Below are 19,454 nucleotides of genomic sequence, written 5' to 3' on the forward strand. Positions count from 1 at the left end.
CACTCTTCCAGAATAGGGTGGTGTTAGGAGCAGGGCTACAGAAGCAAGTCTGCTGCCTTAAAGTGTTGGAAAAACCTGCAAGCTTGTTCCCTTCTCATTCTGTCCTAAGCAAATATGTGGCTGAATGAAGGATGTGTAACAGCTTGTATGCACTCTGAGGCTGTGGCTTCCCATTTGGCAGTTTTGCAGCCATTTTTGGCTGTGGGTTTTGTTTGTTTTTCATTTTTGTTTTGTTTTGCTTGGGGGCTTCCTAGGTTCTTTTGGCTCCCACTTTTCCCCAAGCAGATCAATTCCATGACCTCTTCTCTCCCCATCTGCACAAACATTTGGGCTGGCATAATGCAGGGAATGGTGCGGAGGCAAGAACATAAAGCCCAAGGAGAGGTGTGGGAAGGAGTTAAGCGCCTTCATAAATCATTATTGTTAAACTTGAGTGAAACTGCAGTCTTGCTGTAAGGGTGTAGTTACGCAGGTTTTACTCAGCAGCAATGCCGGCCTCTATGCTACCCAGCAGTTTGGTCAGCTGTGAAGAGGGTATTTGACCTCACTGGGGGATGGGAAGAGGAATCCCTGTCACCCCCCTAAGTTATTTTTGATCAGTTCCCTCACTGAAGTTGCACAAAGAAGAACTGGAGCCTGGAAGCAGAGGCAGGAAACAGAGACAACTGTTTAGTATGACACGTTTCTTTCCCTGTGCTGCTGGTGGTCTGAGCACAAGGTGAGCAGGTTCAGGGAGATAAAATGGACAAAAACTGTACAGAAAGTGCTTATTTTTTTATTTTACACTCTGAACTCACTTACTGTGGGGTCATATGAGTGCTAATGTTCATTCAAGAGGGGACAAAAGTCCATGTTTGAAAGGGGAATGGAGCATCACCATCTCTTTTAGCTACATTCAAGTATTAAATCAGCCCAGCTCTAATGTCAGACAACCTAACATTTCCGTGAAGGGCCTGGAAACAGAACTAGAAGAAAAGGAGCGAGACTGCCTCCTTATGCCAAGAAATAGTTCGGGAGAAAAGCTTCAACTGTTACTTCAGAGATGCATGAAAATTTTCCAACTAGTTTGAACCTCCACTTTTATAGAAATAGTCTAATCAGATCTTGGGTGAAATCAGACTTTTTTTTCTGGTTTTGGCTTGAGGATTACCTTGTCATTTTAGTGTTCCCTGAAGAAGGGCCTCCACAGCCATGTAACGCCTTCGGTGTTGCAAAGACCGCAAGCATGGCCTCTTGCTTGGGACCATTCTGTCACCTCTTCTGGTGTATTACTTTGTAGGTAAGGGAGGGAGTGTTTGACCATTCTTGAAGCTCTCCTTGAGATATTGTAATGAATAACCTTTATTCCTAGGCAGCTATACAGTGAGAATAACTTCTCAGTCTAATAGTCTACATATTTCATAGGATTGATGGTAGAAATATCTAGCCTGGTGTTGGAAAAGCATTGAAAGAAGCTGTGTTTTTAAATATTAGCACACGTCCTTGTAGAAAGTAATATTATTACTTTAAAACCTATTAATAATAGTTAATAAGAATTAACTGAAATAGTTAATCAGCAGGGTCATGTTTCTTACAGCTGTTGGATGGGACAATAGATTAAAATAATCAGAAAAAATTGGAGCTTAATTTCCCACAAGGCTTGGGCTATTTGAGGCTATGGTTCCAAATGCAAAATGAAACTTGCTTTTAAGACAGTCCACAATGACAAAACTGTTCAGTAGTTCATACAGATTTGCTAATGGAAACATACGAATATTATTATGCAGTGTCTATATTGTGGAAGCACTCAGTGCTCACAGCAGGATGGTATCTCTGAGCAGATCCCTGAATGAACTTCATAGTTGCCTCTATATTGCCTTAAAAGATTGCCTGAAAGACTGTAAATTCTAGCCCAGCTCTATTCCAAAGACTCAAGAGCATATGTCAGACTTCTGTTGCCACCAGTTTGTCTGTACCATCGCAATTTATGGATTTGTGGTATAATGGTGGTTGTACTTATACAGGCATCTAGATCTCATAGCTTAAAATGCCCCCTGCCCCATAATCTGTATGTGTTTCAAATACAAATGACATATTAAGTGCATTTGAAAAGTAGGACCCAGAGAAGAAACAGTAGAGAAAAAACATTCTAAACATAAGTATACAGCACAAACTGAGTACCCTTTACTGCTGCACATTCAAAAATAATTGGCTAAAGCCCGCTAAATAGCGCTTGTAAGAAATACGTACAAAAAATGAATCTGTGAGTCACCGATCTGTCCTCTATTTACAGTATTACCGTTAATCCTTTACTTGCTTAAATTCTACTATACTAGGTTAAACACATTTAGATGCCTCATTGACACCAATGGAAATAAATGGTGACAATGTTATGGGTTGATTTGACATTTTTTTTCTTTCCCCTGAGACTAATAAAATCGTAAGATGAAAAGGTGTGGATTTTATGCACTGGGTTTTTCCTCTCTCACCCCTTCTTTAACTGCTTTGTTTACCTTTTACTTAAATACCACTAGGCATATGTTCCTGGAAATGTAAACAATTCTCACCGTGAGCATTTCTTAGTGTGGAAGTTGAGGAGCCAACTGTCTTCAGTTGTCAGTATGTAAACCAGCACAGAAATACGTTTCCATTGACTCCCCTGATGGAAGAAAGGCTTTTTAAATCTTAAAGCTGTCATAATTTAAAATCTGGGGGAAAAATTAATAGCATATTTTTTCAAGGCAATCCACAAAGGGAATGAAGAATAGACTTACAGGATCAAAAGACCACGAGGCCAGAAAAATGGCTGTGGGTTTTTTCTTTTGTTTTTAAATCAGGCTGTATTTTAAAAATTCATGTCTTCTTTAATACACTTTTTAATTTAAATTCATTCCTTTGATATGGTAAAGGAATAAAAGCTGTTCAAGTCTGGAGGCAAGGATTATTTAGAAAGTTTATATTTTCTTTTCCCCAGCATTTGTGGAACTCTAAGGAATACATGAGAGCAGAAGATGCAGTAGCTTTCACCTCTGCTCCTACTGTGGATTTAAGAGCTTCCAAAACAAAAGATGTTCTAAAAATGTGGTTGTAACAAAAATGTGACAGGAAAAAGAGGAGAGTGGTTGATGGAAGGAGGGAAGAACTTTGTCAAGGTCCTTAAAAAATAAATGTTTATATTAAATGTTTATGTACATGCAAGTAGCTTGATTCCATAAATGCCTGGGAGATTTCTTTTTTGGTTTTTTTTTTACAAACAGAATGAGCACATTCTGAAAACATATATGATGGCTTGGATATTAGCCCTTTTGAAGAGACATACTTATATCTACTAGTAAAGTTATTTTTTATATAAATATTTTAAATGTGTTGTTTTCAAGTGAGTTTACTTGTTTACTTGAAATTTGGAGTTTGATGGATTACATAGATGCCTCACTGGAGATTTTTTGCCTGTGTTAAGAAAGGGAAGAGTTCTTTCAGACTTTTTTAGGTTTTTCTTATTTGTTTTAATTTTAATAAATAGAAGTACATTTAGAGTCTTACAGGAGAAAACATGTAGAATTTATCTAGAAATGAAGAAGGAATGAAAGAATTTGGCAGGTTTATCAATTCAGTTTTACATCCTTCATTAATTAGCTTTTATTTCTAATGCCCTTATAATTGTAATTCAGCTATACCCCAAGCAGTTGTATTGAATACATTTACCAAATGAACACTTTCTTCCATCCTGTTTGCAAAATTAATCTTGGAATTGGTTGGTTTGCGTCAGTTTGTTTTTTTTTTTCCTTTAGTGTGTGTATTAGATTAATGCTGTGTTAAGATCTACGAAGAAGGTGGTGAAGGTGAGGTGTAGGGGATTTTTATTTACTTATTTTAGCCAAACAATTTTTACGAAACTGTTTTAGGAGACGTGCAATCATGCCCAAAACTTTGAGGTGTGCCTCTTATTGGGATCAACCTGCCTGCCCATACCTCTTTGGCAGGTGGGAGTATAAATTATGGGAACCCAGCTTCTTTGCATCTGTATCAACTCCTCAGTGTAACCTGTTATTTTTGGAAGGGAAAAAGCACAGACCCAAATAAACCATGATTTTAAACTAAATAAAGCATTCAAAGAGATTTGACTTCTCTCTCCTCATTCCTACAGTGGCTCTTTGTTGAGCCATACAGTGGCCATTGCCGTACTCAGTTATATTCTTCATGGTTAATTTATCGCAAGGTAAACTTCTAAACAGTCATTGTTAAAATCAGCATAAGACTAGAAATAAAATTGGCTTTTATTTTAGTTTTTTAAGACACTATATTGCAAATAGACATTACAGTTGTCCTCTTACAACACTAGCACGTGTGCTATCCTTGCGTGACTAACCTATTTGATCACGGTTTCCGGCACTCTGAAGCCTTGGTTTGTTCTCCTTCACCTCCTTTTCCTCTTCTGTAACCCCTTCTTTTTCTCCTCTAGCACTCATGAATAGTGCACATCAAAAATGCCCTGTGGAAGAGGTATGTCTGACACAACACTATGCGACTCTTGAATTAAGTATGCTTTGCCAATTTCAACTGATGATTCTGCGATGGCACAGGAACAGCATAATTATCAGCTTTTGCAAAATAAGACTCTACCATTTCCTAAATTGCACTTGCTATGCAAAAATTTGTCCCTCGGAAAATTTCCTTTTCTCTCTAAAGAAATCAAAATGAAAATATAATGTGGCCATTATATATAATATAATATGAATATAAATATGGCAAAAATAGGAAAATTAAGAAGTCAGGATTCACTTATTTTATGTAACTTAAAACACATGGTTTGGGAAAAAGAAAAGTAATGTTGCTGACTTTTAATCCACAAGTGAGTAAACTTCAGGAAATTTCTAACTGGGAACATTTAATTTTTTCTTTTTACATAAAGGAGGGTGAAAGAGCTTCTTAGATTTTGTGCCTAAGTACTTTTCTCTTCTCTAAAACAAAAAAAAAGAGACATTAAAAAAAGATTAAAGAACACATCTCAGAAATGAGCCATCAAAAGCAAAGCCAGACATGTTTAACACTTATTCTTGTTTTATTCATGGATTGTTTTAACTAAAGAAAAAGAAGTTTCAACTCTAGGGTCACCACAATGCCAAATGCAGGAATATGTGCTGAGGAAGAAGAAAGGGAACAGGACCATCTCTCTTGGTGGTAACTTGGACATAGAGTGACTTAAACTGATTATGAAACTGCACCCTAAACCTTTTAAAAGCTTCTCCTCATATGTAATACAAATAATTTTTTTTTTAAACTTGGCCACTCTTAAAATCTGGAATCTATGATCAGATGCTGTATGTTCTCTGTTTCATTGATAGTGGATTGGTAAAGGCTCTGCTATTATCCTCACCTTATTACTGTGACAGTATAATTTAATGTCTTCAAAACTTTTGTTTCTTTTCTTTAAATAGCTTCTCGGACCTCTAACCATAGCGAACAGCAGAGGGATAGAAGGTACGATGCTGTTATTTATATTGCAAGTAGATGTTACTGTAAAACTTGTTAGATTGTGTCACAGTATTGCTTTTTATGGCTTTCTCCTCTAGTTTATTTTTTTTCTTCTCTCTATCCTTAGTATGTTTAAAAATAAATTAGACTAGGAATAAAATAAAAATACTGTGATTCTTAAGCACAGGATAGGTTAAGAGTTTGAGGAGTTTTCTCATCAACTTTTGTATGTGTCCTCAAAAAAAGAATGCAACCAACCATCAAACCTCTACAGAACCGTTTTACTTTCCTGACATCTATTTACAGGATCACTTCACAATGAAAATAAGCACACTTTCAGGTCTCCTTCCAGTTTCTCAAAGGGTATTGAGAAAGGAGGTCACCAACCTGGATAGCTGGTGAACTGAGTCTGCCATTATTTCATGTGTGAAGGAACTGGCCCTCTTTTTTTAATTCCTTTTTACAATAGTTTTAGAAGCTACGCTTCTGCAGGTTTCTTCTGTCAGCAGACAGAGGCTTCTGTAGCAGATGCTTCATCTACTCACAAAACTCACTTCTCAAAGTGTATTTTGTGTGAAACTCTAGATTGGTCAGTGGTACTCTGGGGACTGTGGTCTGGGAACGTGAGCCATCACTGCAGCTTATGCTCTAAAGTAGCTGTTACAGTGATAAAACAGAGGTAGCACCTATCGGTCCTTAACTGTCATGGAAGTCCCTGTTGTAGCAGATGCTGTAAGCAAATAGGTCCTGTCCCAAAGGCCTTGTGAGGCTTGCTCTGCCCCACTTTAGCACAGTGGGAGGTTTCCCTAGAGGTCTGAGGATAGACAAGCTTTTATGTAGCCAGCCAGAAGAAGTTGTAATTATCCTACTGTCTTCACATTGTAGCAGGCTAAGGGCAAACACATGATTAGTTCTCATTATCCCATGAAAACTAAGACTTCTTCCATCTAATTGAGTTACACTTGTGTTTAAGTACTTTAAGCATGTAAATTATTTCACTGAAACTAATAAACCTGCTTTTTTGGCTTAGGCATTTAATTAGGTGCTTTGAATGGAAGCCTAAGTGCTTGTTAGAAAGGTCAGGTAAGTTACTTTGAAATCATGGAAAAACATCTTTGGTTAAATCAAAAAGACCTGAGCTATTTTGATTTCCCATGCCAAGAAAACCTTGGTCTTTTATACTTAAAATAACCCTTTTAAAATGTTTTAGGTAATTACTCCCCTTCACCTTCATTTCCAGGCGTCCTGAAATTACAATAGTTGCTGCTGAACCTCTCCGGCCATCCTCCTGGTTTCCAGGTGCAAGCCCTGTCACTCCTCAGGGCTTAGGATTCCCTTCTGCTTCATCTCATGCTCAGTGGAGGAGAAATGAGCATATTCCAGCTGAGGTGAGAATGAATTTACATGAGGTGTGTTTGATTTACAAAGGTAAAAAGCTTAGAGAGGAACAGAGTTTTTGCTTGCTTAGACTTTCGTCACATTAAATAAAAGACTATGACAGTGTTATTTTCCTTTGTATGTGTTAATTTAGTATTTTTAAATCTATATCCTTTTTTTTTTTTTTTAAAGGATCACATCTGGACATACATTAATATTTATCTCTCTATTTTGTAGCTTCCACCATCATATGAGCAGGTGATAAAAGAAATCAATCAAGTGCAAGTCAATACAACAAATAACAATAATGCTGCTGCTCCTAGACATACCACTACTTCTGCAACACAAACTGACTTTCCGGAGGAACTAAGCAGCCATTTGCCAGGAAGTAATGTAAAAACTAGTGTGCCTACACACTGGGAATCTGCAGGCTATCCAGGTGAGGCTGTTTTGGATTTCTCATTGATGAAAACCTTACTCTGTCTCCTGAAGATGTTCTTTATTATTGGTCTGTGCAGCATTGAATATGAATAACAGGTAAATTTCTGTGAATGATTACTGCTGTAAATTTCTGTAAAAATCCTCTCTTGTGAAGAACTACCATTGCATTCATGGTCACGCTATAATTAAATCTTGAACGTTTTGCTTGATTCAGCCATAATGGCAATTGCTTTGGAGCCAGAGGAGCTCAGATGTCCAATCAGAATAGCAGCAATATTACATGTTCAGACTGAAAAGTGTGCAAACCAGGCTGGGGAAGTTACTGTACTATTCTTTGGTCTAGGTGTTGCTTGCGTGCCCCTCATGCTGCAAGCTAACAAGTAGTTTTGAACTCACAACGTGTAGATACCATGCATTTCAGCAATCTTCAGCTTCTTCTTAGAGTTCCTATGTTTCTTCATTCATCTTTTTAGAAAGACAACTGCAGTTTCATAAGCAGTAAGTTCTGAATGAAAACCATCATGTTTACTGTCCTGATGGCTGACAAAAAAATAACAAAGTGTACTGGAATAGATAACTGAAACCTTTTCTTTTCTGTTAGCAGGGCAGAGTCCTCTTAAACCTCCTAGGCCTTCTGCATCTCTCCTGAATAGGTCTCCTTCAGAAAATGAGAATCCCTTAATAGTCTTTGAAACTTCTGAAGGTCAGAGGTGCCAAGAAAATCCCAGTGCTGTGCTATGTCCTGTGCCAAAGCCAAGATCAAGAAGCAATCTCAGACCTGTGGTCAAAAATACTGAAAGTAAGATAGGCAATGGAGAAGAAGTGAACCAGTCTACCACAAAAAGGCAGCAACCTCCAATTCAGCAGTCACCTCTCTTAGATGATAGCTTACTAGACAATCACTTGGCGACGGACAGCATGAGTACAGAAAAGAGCCAAAATAGTATTGTTTCAAGGATCAAAGTTTTTGAATCCCAAGGAACTAATGATACCTCAGGATTATCAAAAAAGCCAGAAATTGCCCCTCGTTCATTCACCCCAAGACCTGTTACTGCAAAGAAGCCAGTAGTTGCTCCAAAGCCAGGGGTAAGCAGAATTTCAGGAGACTGGGATGCATGGACAGAAAGCAAATCAACACCTTCCAAGGAATTGCAGCCTCAACCTGAAGTAGTTGGGAGCAGTGTTGTAACCAAACCTGAACTGCCAAAGAAGCCAAAACCTGGCCTTGTTAAAAGTAGTAGTAGTGATTTTCTTGATGCAAGGAGTGGATCAGTTGCAGAAAACAGCGATGGACAAAAGAAATTTCCTGTTCCTGCTCCAAGGCCTCTTGTTCCTAAAAAGTCATGTTACACAGAAAATCCTGCCCTTTCTTTGGCCTCACTAAAACCGATTGCTGCTCCCCCGCGGGCTTCTGTATCTGCCCAAGAAAAAGTTTTCAAGTCTCTGGGGGAATTGTCACCTGCAGCCAACTCCTCAGCACCTACTTTGCAAAATAAACTAGATGTGGAAGGAGATCTGATCAGTTTTGATGATGACGTTTTGCCCCTAAGTTCAGCTTGTGTAGTTAAAGATAGCATCAGTTCTGAAGCAGCAGGAGGTAAGAAGAAATTTTTTTAAACTGTCACTGTGGTTACTCTTTGCAGGTGTATGACCCCGTGTGAGTTATGTCTACCTGTCTTGGCGCGGTTTCTGTGTGTATATGAAATTCTTGGTTTTCTATTATGTCAAGATCACTATGAAATTCCTTAGATTTTGAGACTCGGGAGGTTTCAAGGCTATATAAAACTCAGAACTTGCCTGCTGGATTTATTACATGATTACTAAAATAATGGTAAAAGACTTGATGCTATATGCTAGATGTCATCTCCAGAATGTATCACTATTCTCTCTGGGGAACTTGGGACATCTTATCTCTCGCCATCTAATCTGATTTATTTGAGTGCCTTGAGTTCTGTAGTGGAAACCTAGTCATCTAGCAAAGCAGCAATGTTTGTTGCATTTAGGGAAACTTATGATCAAACGTACTGGCATACTCTGTCCATGTGCCTACTTATTTTCTCTTTCCTGTCTTTGTGTCTTGTCGTGTCATGTGACTATATGCTTGTTAAGCAACTTCAGTTTTTTCTAATAAGTTAAAATAATTATTTCGTATGGACAGATTAATTACTACAACTACATCCCTTTCATAAACCTTGTTTGATTCCATTAAGCACTTGGGGTCAATTTTTTTAATGCTGTTTTAGGTAGTTTAAGACACAGGTGGGTGTTGGGCTGTCATTAAGTTTTATAGCAATAGGTTTTTCCCTCTTAATACTCAAGTATGTCCTGATTTAGCTTACCAGTCCCATTGCAATCCAGGGAGAGTTCTGCTTTAAAACAGATGGTGTGTCATACAAAATGCTTGTTTAAGGGACTATCTATGATTTTTAATATTTTTTTAACCTCATTTATCATTCAACAGCTCCACTTTCTGAAAAGAGAAGCATAGATATTGTGTAGTTGTCACAGTAAATCTATATTAGTGATTGTTAAAAATGTGATTTCTTCACAGTTTTTGGATTATATCATTAGGTGAAGTTCTGATTTGTTATTGTTGCTCCTCTGTATTGGCATAAAAACCCCAAGGCAGGTGTAGAAAGTCCCTTAAAGCCCTAAACTGTTAAGATCGGTATGTAGGGACATACAGATCTGAGGGAAGCTTATGAAAGCAGAGAAATAAAGCAACAGAAACTGCTGAAGGAGAGTTGATTAGCTCAACATGGATATAAGTCCATTTTTTCTTGGACTGACAGATTCCAGGAACACTGCAGAAGCTGTACGAAGCCTGGAAGGAGGGAGGAGTACAGGGTGGCTGGAGAGGCGTTTCATACTCATGTCAAGGAAGTGTGTGACTGACAGTGTCTAGCTGGGAACAGAGTCATGATCATCGTGTCTAGAGACTGGAGCTGTGGAACAGCCCCTGTGCATGTGATGGTTTTAGAAGAAAGTTAGTGCGAGGGATGACTCTTGTTTTCCATGCATTTAGGGTAAAACTTGTTGTTTCAGTCATTTTATTTTGATTAATAGATGCAACAAACAGAGGGAAAATGTAACTGTTCTAAGTAGTAGGCAAGAAAAGAGAATACTTATATTTTGAAAGTGCATAAAAAGGAAAATTATTTTTTGGATATGTACACTAAAAGACTGCCTTTCCCCTAACCTGGAAAAATTAAATAACATTAATTCTTCTGTTAAATCAGAGGTTGAGTGATCCCAAACGAAAATCACCTGAAAAAAGAGGTTTCATGATGAAGTGTTAAGAATGTCCATCTTCATCTTTCTGGTTGGTGTCCTAGGTGTTATTCTTGATTTAATGAAGAAGAAAATACTTTCCATTCTCATGGCTAACAGAAGAATTATTCAGATAATAGTTTCCTGACTTCTTGAGTCACCTGTCCATGATTTTATTCATTCAAAAAAATGGCATCTTTGCTGCAACCCCTTCTTACCTACTAAAGAGAAAAAGGTCTGACAGCATTATCACTTTATTACACTGTAAAATTAGGATTCATTCCAGATTTTTGCAGGCATTTGTGAGCTCAAGATCATATCCTGTACTCTTGATTACTAATGCCATACCATGTCTTGATAAAGCATTCACAAGAAGAACACTAACTTTCTGAAAAATGAGGCAACACGGAGCATGAACACTAGGTATTTCTCATGTTCCCATAGGAACAGCTTAGGATTTGCAAGATGAATCCACAGTAAAATGTTTTGTAGAGGCAGGAAGAGAAGCTCTAATCTTGCTCCCAGTTCCCCAGACCTTTGCATTTCTTATATATTTGTCATTGTCATTACTTAGCAAAATGACAGTGCTCTGCTTGTTGTTATGGCAACCCTAGGAAAGGAAGAAGGCTTTTATGCAGTGGTGTTTGAAACTAAGCACTGACAGCTTGTTTGTCAAAGAGCCGTGTTAAATCATAGATTACAGTGTTCACAAAACTTTTTTTTTTTCTGATACAGCACAAAGGCATCTGGTACTTAGACTAATATAAATAGAACTGGCCGAATCAATCACTGCTGCTGCTAATGCCTGATGCAAAAGTAAGAAGGGGAAGCATTCAGTTGATGATGGGGAGGGTGCAGAAGTTGGAGCAAGCATATAAATGAAAAGGTGAAACATGCAAAACAAATTCAGAGTCTCCGCAGCAATTTAGTTGACTGACATAAGACATCAGCTTCCTCTAACAGAAGGCTACCATCTCCACAGTAGTGAAAGATATTTGAATATTATTTATGTGCTAAAATCAACAGTGTTGGCAACAAACCAGTTTATAGTTTCACCAATTTAACTGTCAGTGTTTAACTGGCAGTTTAACTACCAAAGCTAACTGGATGATCTTCTTTCAAGTTTACCTCAGGCAATCCCATGGGTTTCATCAGTGTTAGACAGCATCTCCAACAGCACAACTGTTAGTAGAGTGAACTTGCCCATATCCAAACATTAATGATTTTATCTTTGTCCGACCTATATGGAGAAGGAGAACCGTTCTGGTGCAAATAGAGACTCTGGGTACAGAGATCCCTTTCAAAGCTTTCAGCATCCACTCTGCCAGTTGAAGTCTGTGGGAGTTTTGGAAGCTCAACAGCTCTGAGATTCAGAGGTGAAGTGTGGCAGAACTTTGCATCCAGCTCATGTCTCTGATGCTGGCCCAAGGGAAGTGCCAGGAAGGAGAAGTCAGGAATGACAAATCTGTAGAACTGCTCCTTTCATCAGCAGCCAAAATTGATGACAGTTTTAAGTGCCATAATTTTGGACTCAAAGGCTAGAGATAATGTTCAAAGCCATTTGTATCCTAATGAAATTACTCCTGTTCAAGTCAGTCATTTAGAAAGTGAAGGCATCTGTTTGGGACTCTAAATCTTGAGGTACTAATGCTTTGATGACAGTTGTGATATTTTGGACCATCTGGGGTATTTTAACATTTCTCTTATAGCTGGTAACAGGGACTTGTGCAGTTCCTGAAGGTTAAAAGTTTTGGTAATCTGTCAGGTGGGCTCTCTTCTCACTACTCCATTTTTACAAAGGCTTGGAAATGAAATCCTAGTGCAAGTTGAACTGAGCGTAAATTCCGTGGCTTCAGAAGATCTGTGATTTTACCTATAACTTGTATTAGTTGCTATGCTAAAGCACGTACTGTGCCTGCTTGCTAAATGTTCTGAGAATGTACGTTTTGGACAAAGAAACCAAATGCTTTGAAAAGTAGCTCAGAGAGAGCCTTACCTTACCAGCAGGAGATAGCTCTCTCTTTTGATATCTTCATCATATTTGTGTATTTCAATTCTAACAGTAATATGACTACTACATTTCTTAATTGTTTTATCTATCTATCTATCTGACTACTTAATCACAGTATAAAAGTTAATTTCTGCCTGTATGGTGGAAACAACCCCAACCAAACCAGTACTGCTATCCATTTTATATGTATTGTTCCTTATTGTGGCATGAATGGTGGAATTTGTGTGACATTGTAGTCAGTCCAGAAAAATGGCTGCTTGAGTAACTCCAGATTTGTCTGCTGTGGGGATATTGCCCAGCTGCTTGTTTTTCATTGCTTCCTCAGGAAGGGAAAGAAAAAAATAACTGAAATATTTCTAACTGGTAGATTAGTCCACATGGGCAGATTGCTGGCTCATGGTCATTCTGTTGTCCACCAGGACTCCCAGGCACCTTTCCACAGAGCTGTTTTCCAGCAGGTCTGCCCCTAACCTGTACTGATGCATGGAGTTACTCCTCCCCAGGTGCAGTACCCTACACTTGCCTTTGTTAAATTTCATAAGGTTCCTCTCTGCCCAACTCTCCAGCCTGTCCAGGTCACGCTGAATGGCAGCGCAGCCTTCTGGTGTGTCCGCCACTCCTCCCAGTTTTGTGTCATCAGCAAACTTGCTGAGGGTACACTCTATCCCTTCACCCAGGTCATTGATGAATATATTGAACAGACATATCTTCAAAATAATACAGCTTTTCTTAGGATTCTGCTGTGTTACTTCCAATGACTCTTGTTGTGGTTATTTAAAGTTACCTGTCTCCTTTTTTACTTAGTGCCATAAGTATCATCCCCAGAAAAGAATGAGCTGTCTCCATTTAATCTGCTATTTGGCTTAAAACTCTGACAAAAACAGATTTACCTGACGACATGCTACTGTGGGGTGGAGTAGTGGAGGTATGGATCTGTGCTGTGTCCTGTTGGTTTTGCTGCTAGGTTGGCAATTTCCAGCGGAAGTGGTAACAAGCATCCATTAACTCTTCAGATGCTACAGATGTTTGCTTAGTAAACATAAATTGCAGCCTTCAACGAGCTTGGAATTGACTCCACTGTTACCACAGGAGAGGGCCTTATGTCTAGTTTCAGGAAACAAATAAGGTTTTTTTAAATCACAGCTACATAATAGATGAGGAGCCCTTTAGGTTGTCAAACGCAAATGAATTTTCTTTTGAGTTCCATGTCTATAGATGCTGTTAAGTGGTAACACGCAAGTAATAATGTTCTTAATAATAACTGTCTTCTCTGATGATTAAATCCGTTTATTTTACAATAACACTTAAAATGAAAGTATCTTTTTGATCAGAAAGATTGTCAAAGAACAACAAAATCCTTATTTAAAAGAAGTGTTTATAAATAAACCAGTATTTTTTTCCTTTGCTGAAAGCATGTGAGATTCTTGCAAGAGGGTAGATAGGTATTTTAAACAACATTATAAATTCCCTTGTCCTTCACATTTTCATTAAAAAGATTTTGTATGCCCTACTGCTTTCCATCACCAATCCTCTGCTTTGGAGATTTCCAGCTTGCCTGTTTTGGGGCATTTGACTCTCTTGCCAATGAACAAGCATTCATTCACCTGGCAAGAATGGAGAAAGCTGCATTTCTTCATCTCCAGGGTAATTTGAGGGTTTGGTTTTTTTGTCCCCCACTGTATGTCCAAATACTCTTTGGCATCCAATTTTTGAAGTTAGACCAGGTTATGCAACCAACTTCTAACAATATGACCTCCTGGCTGACCTGTTCTGGGCAGGAGGTTGGATTAGAGACCTGCTTAAGGCTCTTGCAATCTGAACTATCCTAGTCTTACTTCAACTAGCAAAATAGATTAATGATGTAGGAATAGTCTCCAAACTCTCACATAATAACTTGTGCTTGTATAAGCAGTCCTTTTGTGCCAAAGGTGGTGTAATTACTATCACCTTTACTAGTATGGACAAGCTAGCAATGCTTTTAGATATACACAGATACTAAGTGTGGGCATTCCCGCAGTTTGAGAGAGAAGTGCTGAAAGCTTGGAAAAGGTCCATTTATATCTGTCTCTGCGTATGATGTAGCACTGTAGTTTTCCACCCCATAAATGCTTGTATTGCCATTAGGTGTTAAAATAGCCCAAGAAATTTTGCTATTCTAGTGATAGGTTTTATTTTATCTGCTCTCCAACTTTCTGACACTGTGGATGAGATATTTCATTGCTCAGTTAAGGACATCTTGCATTTTCAACAAGTACATTTAGGTTGGATCTTCTATTGCATCTCTCAGCAATTTTTTTTTCTAGGCTTTCCAGAAAATATCAAACTACACATAATTCTTTGACTACATGCACTTTGGTTGTACTGATGGCTACGCTCCTTCTGCAAACTCCACATCACAGAATCACAGAATGATAGGGGTTGAAAGGGATCTCTGGAGATCATCTAGTCCAACCCCCCCACCAGAGCAAGTTCACCTACAGCAGATTGCACAGGAATGCATCCAGGCGAGTTTTGAGTATCTCCAGAGAAGGAGACTCCACAACCTCTCTGGGCAGCTTGTTCCAGTGCTTGGCTACCCTCAGAGGAAGGAAGTTCCTCCTCATCTTTAGATGGAACTTCTATGATCAAGTTTGTGCCCCTTAGCTCTTGTCCTGTCACTGGGCACCACTGCAAAAAGACTGGCCCCATCCTCCTGGCACCCACCCCTTAAGGTTTTATAAGCATTCATAAGATTCTCCCCCCCAGTCTTCTCTTCTCCAGACTAAAAAGACAACTCCCTCAGCCTTTCCTCATAAGAAAGATGTTCCAGTCCCCTATTCATCTTTGCAGCCCTTTGCTGTACCCTCTCCAGCAGTTCGCTGTCCTTCTTGAACCGGGGAGCCCAGAACTCGACACAGTACTCCAGATGCGGCCTCACCAGGGGAGAGTAGAGGGGGAGGATAACCTCCCTCGACCTGCTTGCCACACTCTTCTTGATGCACCCCAGGATGCCATTGGCCTTCTTGGCCACATGGGCACATTGCTGGTTCATGGTCATCCTGTTGTCCACCAGGACTCCCAGGCACCTTTCCACAGAGCTGTTTTCCAGCAGGTCAGCCCCTAACCTGTACTGATGCATGGGGTTATTCCTCCCCAGGTGCAGTACCCTACACTTGCCTTTGTTAAATTTCATAAGATTCCTCTCTGCCCAACTCTCCAGCCTGTCCAGGTCACGCTGAATGGCAGCGCAGCCTTCTGGTGTGTCAGCCACTCCTCACAGTTTTGTGTCATCAGCAAACTTGCTGAGGGTACACTCTATCCCTTCATCCAGGTCATTGATTAATATGTTGAACAGGATGGGACCCAGTACTGACCTCTGGGGAGCACCACTTGTTACAGACCTCCAACTAGGCTCTGTGCCACTAATCACAACCCTCTGAGCTCTATCTATCAGCCAGTTTTTAATCCACTCCGCTGTCCATTCATCTAACCCACACTTCCTGAGCTTGCCTATGAGGATGATGTGGGAGACAGTGTCGAAAGCCTTGCTGAAGTCGGGGTAGACAACATCCACTGCCCTTCCCTCATCTATCCATCTGGTCATGCCATCAGAAGGCTATCAGATTGGTCAGACTTGACTTCCCTTTGGTGAATCCATGTTGACTGCTTCTGTACACATATACCCTGTAAACATCACTTGTTCTTTGGATTGGACTCATTCTTCAAAAATGGTGATCACTGGCCTTGAGTTGCCTTGCTTTTGTGGTCATCCATCAGATGTCAGCAGTGAACAGAGAGCAATGCCTAAAACCTACGCAAGTAGTCCACTACATTTTCTCTGCTCTGAGTAGCAATAAATGTTGCTGGATAGATTTTTCCTGTCCTGAAGTCTTTGCACAACTCTTTTTAAAAAATCTTGTTAATGTGTGAGAAGTTTGAAATTTCTGTTTTGGCATCTGGACATAAAGATTCTGGGAGGAAAGATAATCCTCAAGATAAAACTTTCTGAAATTACTTTGTGCTTGCTCTAGTGTTGTGTGCTTTTGCTAAAACAGCATAAGCAGGTGCAGAAATAAAACTAATGCTTTGGCAACCACGTTGGAAAAGCTCATTCCATGTAAACGCTGTTACATGTAAGAGATTTTTACCAGCCTGTTCAAGTACCTGTTTGACTAAATGTGCCATATCAGGTAAAGCAAATGTCCTTGGCCTGATCAACTATAAATCTTTGAATGAAGCAGGATCACACAGTCCATTCATAGCCTCTACCAAAATAATTGGGCTACTCATGAAAAACCTCTGTGTAGACTGGGTAGAAAGAAATCCTAGAATGTTATGATAGCAGATGTGCTTGTTTCTGCTCCAGTTTTAAGTCTGAAGCCATGCTAAGTCTACTCTTGAATACTGTATTCCTTCTATTTGAGTGACCTGGTCTACTCTCCTAGTGTTAGGAGAATGCTGAGAAGCCTGAATTTCACCTGAGCTTACTTTCAGGTGAATGTGCAGTTTGCATCCTGAAAGAGCCTGCATCCCATTCTCTCTCTTTTTTTCCCTTTTTAATTTCCCAGCCTATTGAAAGACATGGTCATGACCAGAGCATGGCAATTTACCATGCAGAGGCAGCTGCAAATTGCATGTTTTGAGAAAGGTGGTGCATATTATTCTCTCTGGGTCAGAAATACCATTTCTAAGAACAGTGAACTGTTAACTTTGATGATGAAAAATATGGGGGAAAAATGAGATTGGGAAAATCACTGATGCTGGAATTTAGGTAGGATACCTGTCTAATATCTCTATTTATAGTCGTAAACAGGTTGAGATTTAGAACATCTGAGTGAACGTCAGACTTTTTGTTGTAGCATTTCACAGTGGTTTTTTGAGCATGGACTTCATTCCTCTTTGTGATGTTATCTGTCAGGTTTCCATTGAATCTCCAGCTATATTACTAGAAGGGGCCTGTTGTTGAAAATTTTCCCCCAAATATGGGTTAAGTATGCTTCCACAAACACTAGAGGGTTTTCATGGGGCTAGGTTTTAATAAAACCATTTGTTGATGAGGTTTGGCTCTGTCCCCTGTTCTGGGAAGACCCCGATAACAATACTGTTCTGTGTGAAGAGAATGTGTGAGCCTTGCCTTTAACAGCTGATTTAGTTATTTTAATTAAACATTGAAAGTAGACACAGTTGCATACTTCTGTAGTGGCAAGTATTGCAACATCAGCATCAACACCTTTTGTACTATGTTGTTCTTGTGTCCTGAGCGTACTTCTTGCAGGACTGAGTATCTTCACAGCAGATAATACTATTCTGTGCTTTCAACTTTCCACATCTAATTTGTTTGGAGATTCCCTTTATTGCTGCTGAGGTATCTGTTACCATCTTACTGCCACCTACTTAAAGACTACCAATAAACGTTTCAGAAAGATATCCATCTGTCCTGCTCACATGGGCAAAACCTGGTGTTTGTTCTGTAACCTCCTAATTTTTTATTTTAAACAAGGATGGTAAATGAGAGTGGGAGAAAAAAGCTGTCTCTCCTAAACTGGTAAAAGAAAGAGGTGCTATATAGTGTATTTGAATACACAGCTTTCATTTGTCTTCCCTGCGAACAAGCACAGTAATATATGTTATCACATAAACCTTTGAAACAGAAGCTGTAGAAAAGTGAGACTAAGGAAGACACAGGCTTTAAGCATCATTGCAAAAGTTGAATAAAAAAATCGATAGAAGTCTGTTGATATGTGCTATGAAAAATGCCTTGCAGATTAATTTCCTTGAGCTGAGAAGCTTTAAATGAGTATATTAACAATTCTGTTTTCACACCTCCGTGAATTATGCTCAAACGATGCCCAATTGTTGTTAAACAACATAAAAATTTGATATGTTGTCAGTCCCACTGCACAAAGCAGTACAGTCATTTACTCAGTCAATTTCTGCTGCAAACCCAACACTGGGGAATGGAATAACACAAACAAGGTAATGAGTTTTAAACTAATTATGAGGTGACAACAGTATAATTGAACATAAGATAATGAGTGAAAAACCAAGGTTCATCGAGTGGTTTTCTCAGCCTTAGAAATGACTTTTTGCAGCCTTAAAAATTACTTCTCAGATTTATTGATTTAGAGACCTCTGCCAACTGTTGAATGGTCGAGAAAACCATTTCTGCACATAGCAATGATTAACAGCTGACAAACAGTAATTTGTACAATTTAAAATCTCCCATGAATTTACAAGAATACAGATTTGTGATTATTTTGAGTGTTTAGAGCATTTCCAGTTGTTCTTATGATGTCTATATTTTTATAAGATGGAGGCTTTGGAAAAATGTTTCTTCATCGTTCATGCAGAACTTCCTTAACCTCTGTGGAACCTTACCTTGAGAGGTGCTCTGTGTGCCAGCGTGTTCCCTACGGTCCTGCTGTGTCAAGGAGCCCATGACTTAGCCCTGCTCACCTTTCCTCTGCGTGCCCTGTGTCTCCAGCTTCCCAGTGGGCCAGTGCAGCTTTGAGGCACTGCAGCCCTGCTGCCTTGCCAGGGTCACTCCTCAAATCTGTCGTAGAGTTACCAGATACCTGAAAGAGAGAGGAAAGCCTGCTTTCAGTTTTCTTTTTTCAGCTGCACTGAAGTCACTCTGAACAGCAGCGTAAAAATTAAGATTAGATAAATCTTCTTTTTCCAGTGCAATTCAAATGTTAGCAGTGTAGCTAGCAGACATAGGTATAAAGGAATAAAAGAAAATTATAACTGCAGGCTTGCTCCAAGAGTGGGATTTTTGTTTCTTGTATTGACCATACTGCCAGAATAATTGCACCCCTCTTGTGGTCTGTGTTTTCAAGTCCTCTAGAAAAAAACCTTGCTCTGATGCAGCTTTCACTGAAAAGACCTAAATCTTTTACTGTCTAGTGCTAATCCATAAGTTAAA

The 19,454-nt window shown here is 39.2% G+C and overlaps 1 protein-coding gene across 2 annotated transcripts in view; it reads left to right on the top strand.

Moving 5' to 3' along the window:
* Positions 1 to 4,463: 4,463 nt before the first annotated feature.
* SH3D19 (SH3 domain containing 19) overlaps positions 4,464 to 19,454 on the top strand; it is a 36,915-nt gene continuing 21,924 nt past the window's right edge. Inside the window, exons 1-5 of one of the 2 annotated variants that reach the window (XM_059817765.1) lie at positions 4,464 to 4,479; positions 5,415 to 5,457; positions 6,692 to 6,839; positions 7,066 to 7,216; positions 7,871 to 8,866. In XM_059817765.1, the coding sequence (XP_059673748.1) occupies positions 4,464 to 4,479; positions 5,415 to 5,457; positions 6,692 to 6,839; positions 7,066 to 7,216; positions 7,871 to 8,866 (1,354 nt within the window). Of the gene's footprint in view, positions 4,480 to 5,414; positions 5,458 to 6,691; positions 6,840 to 7,065; positions 7,268 to 7,870; positions 8,867 to 19,454 lie in introns of those variants that run through there. The other variant, XM_059817767.1, reaches the window with a different exon arrangement.

The sequence above is a fragment of the Gavia stellata genome, chromosome 5 (assembly GCF_030936135.1).
Source record: "Gavia stellata isolate bGavSte3 chromosome 5, bGavSte3.hap2, whole genome shotgun sequence".
Taxonomy (NCBI): Eukaryota; Metazoa; Chordata; class Aves; order Gaviiformes; family Gaviidae; genus Gavia; species Gavia stellata.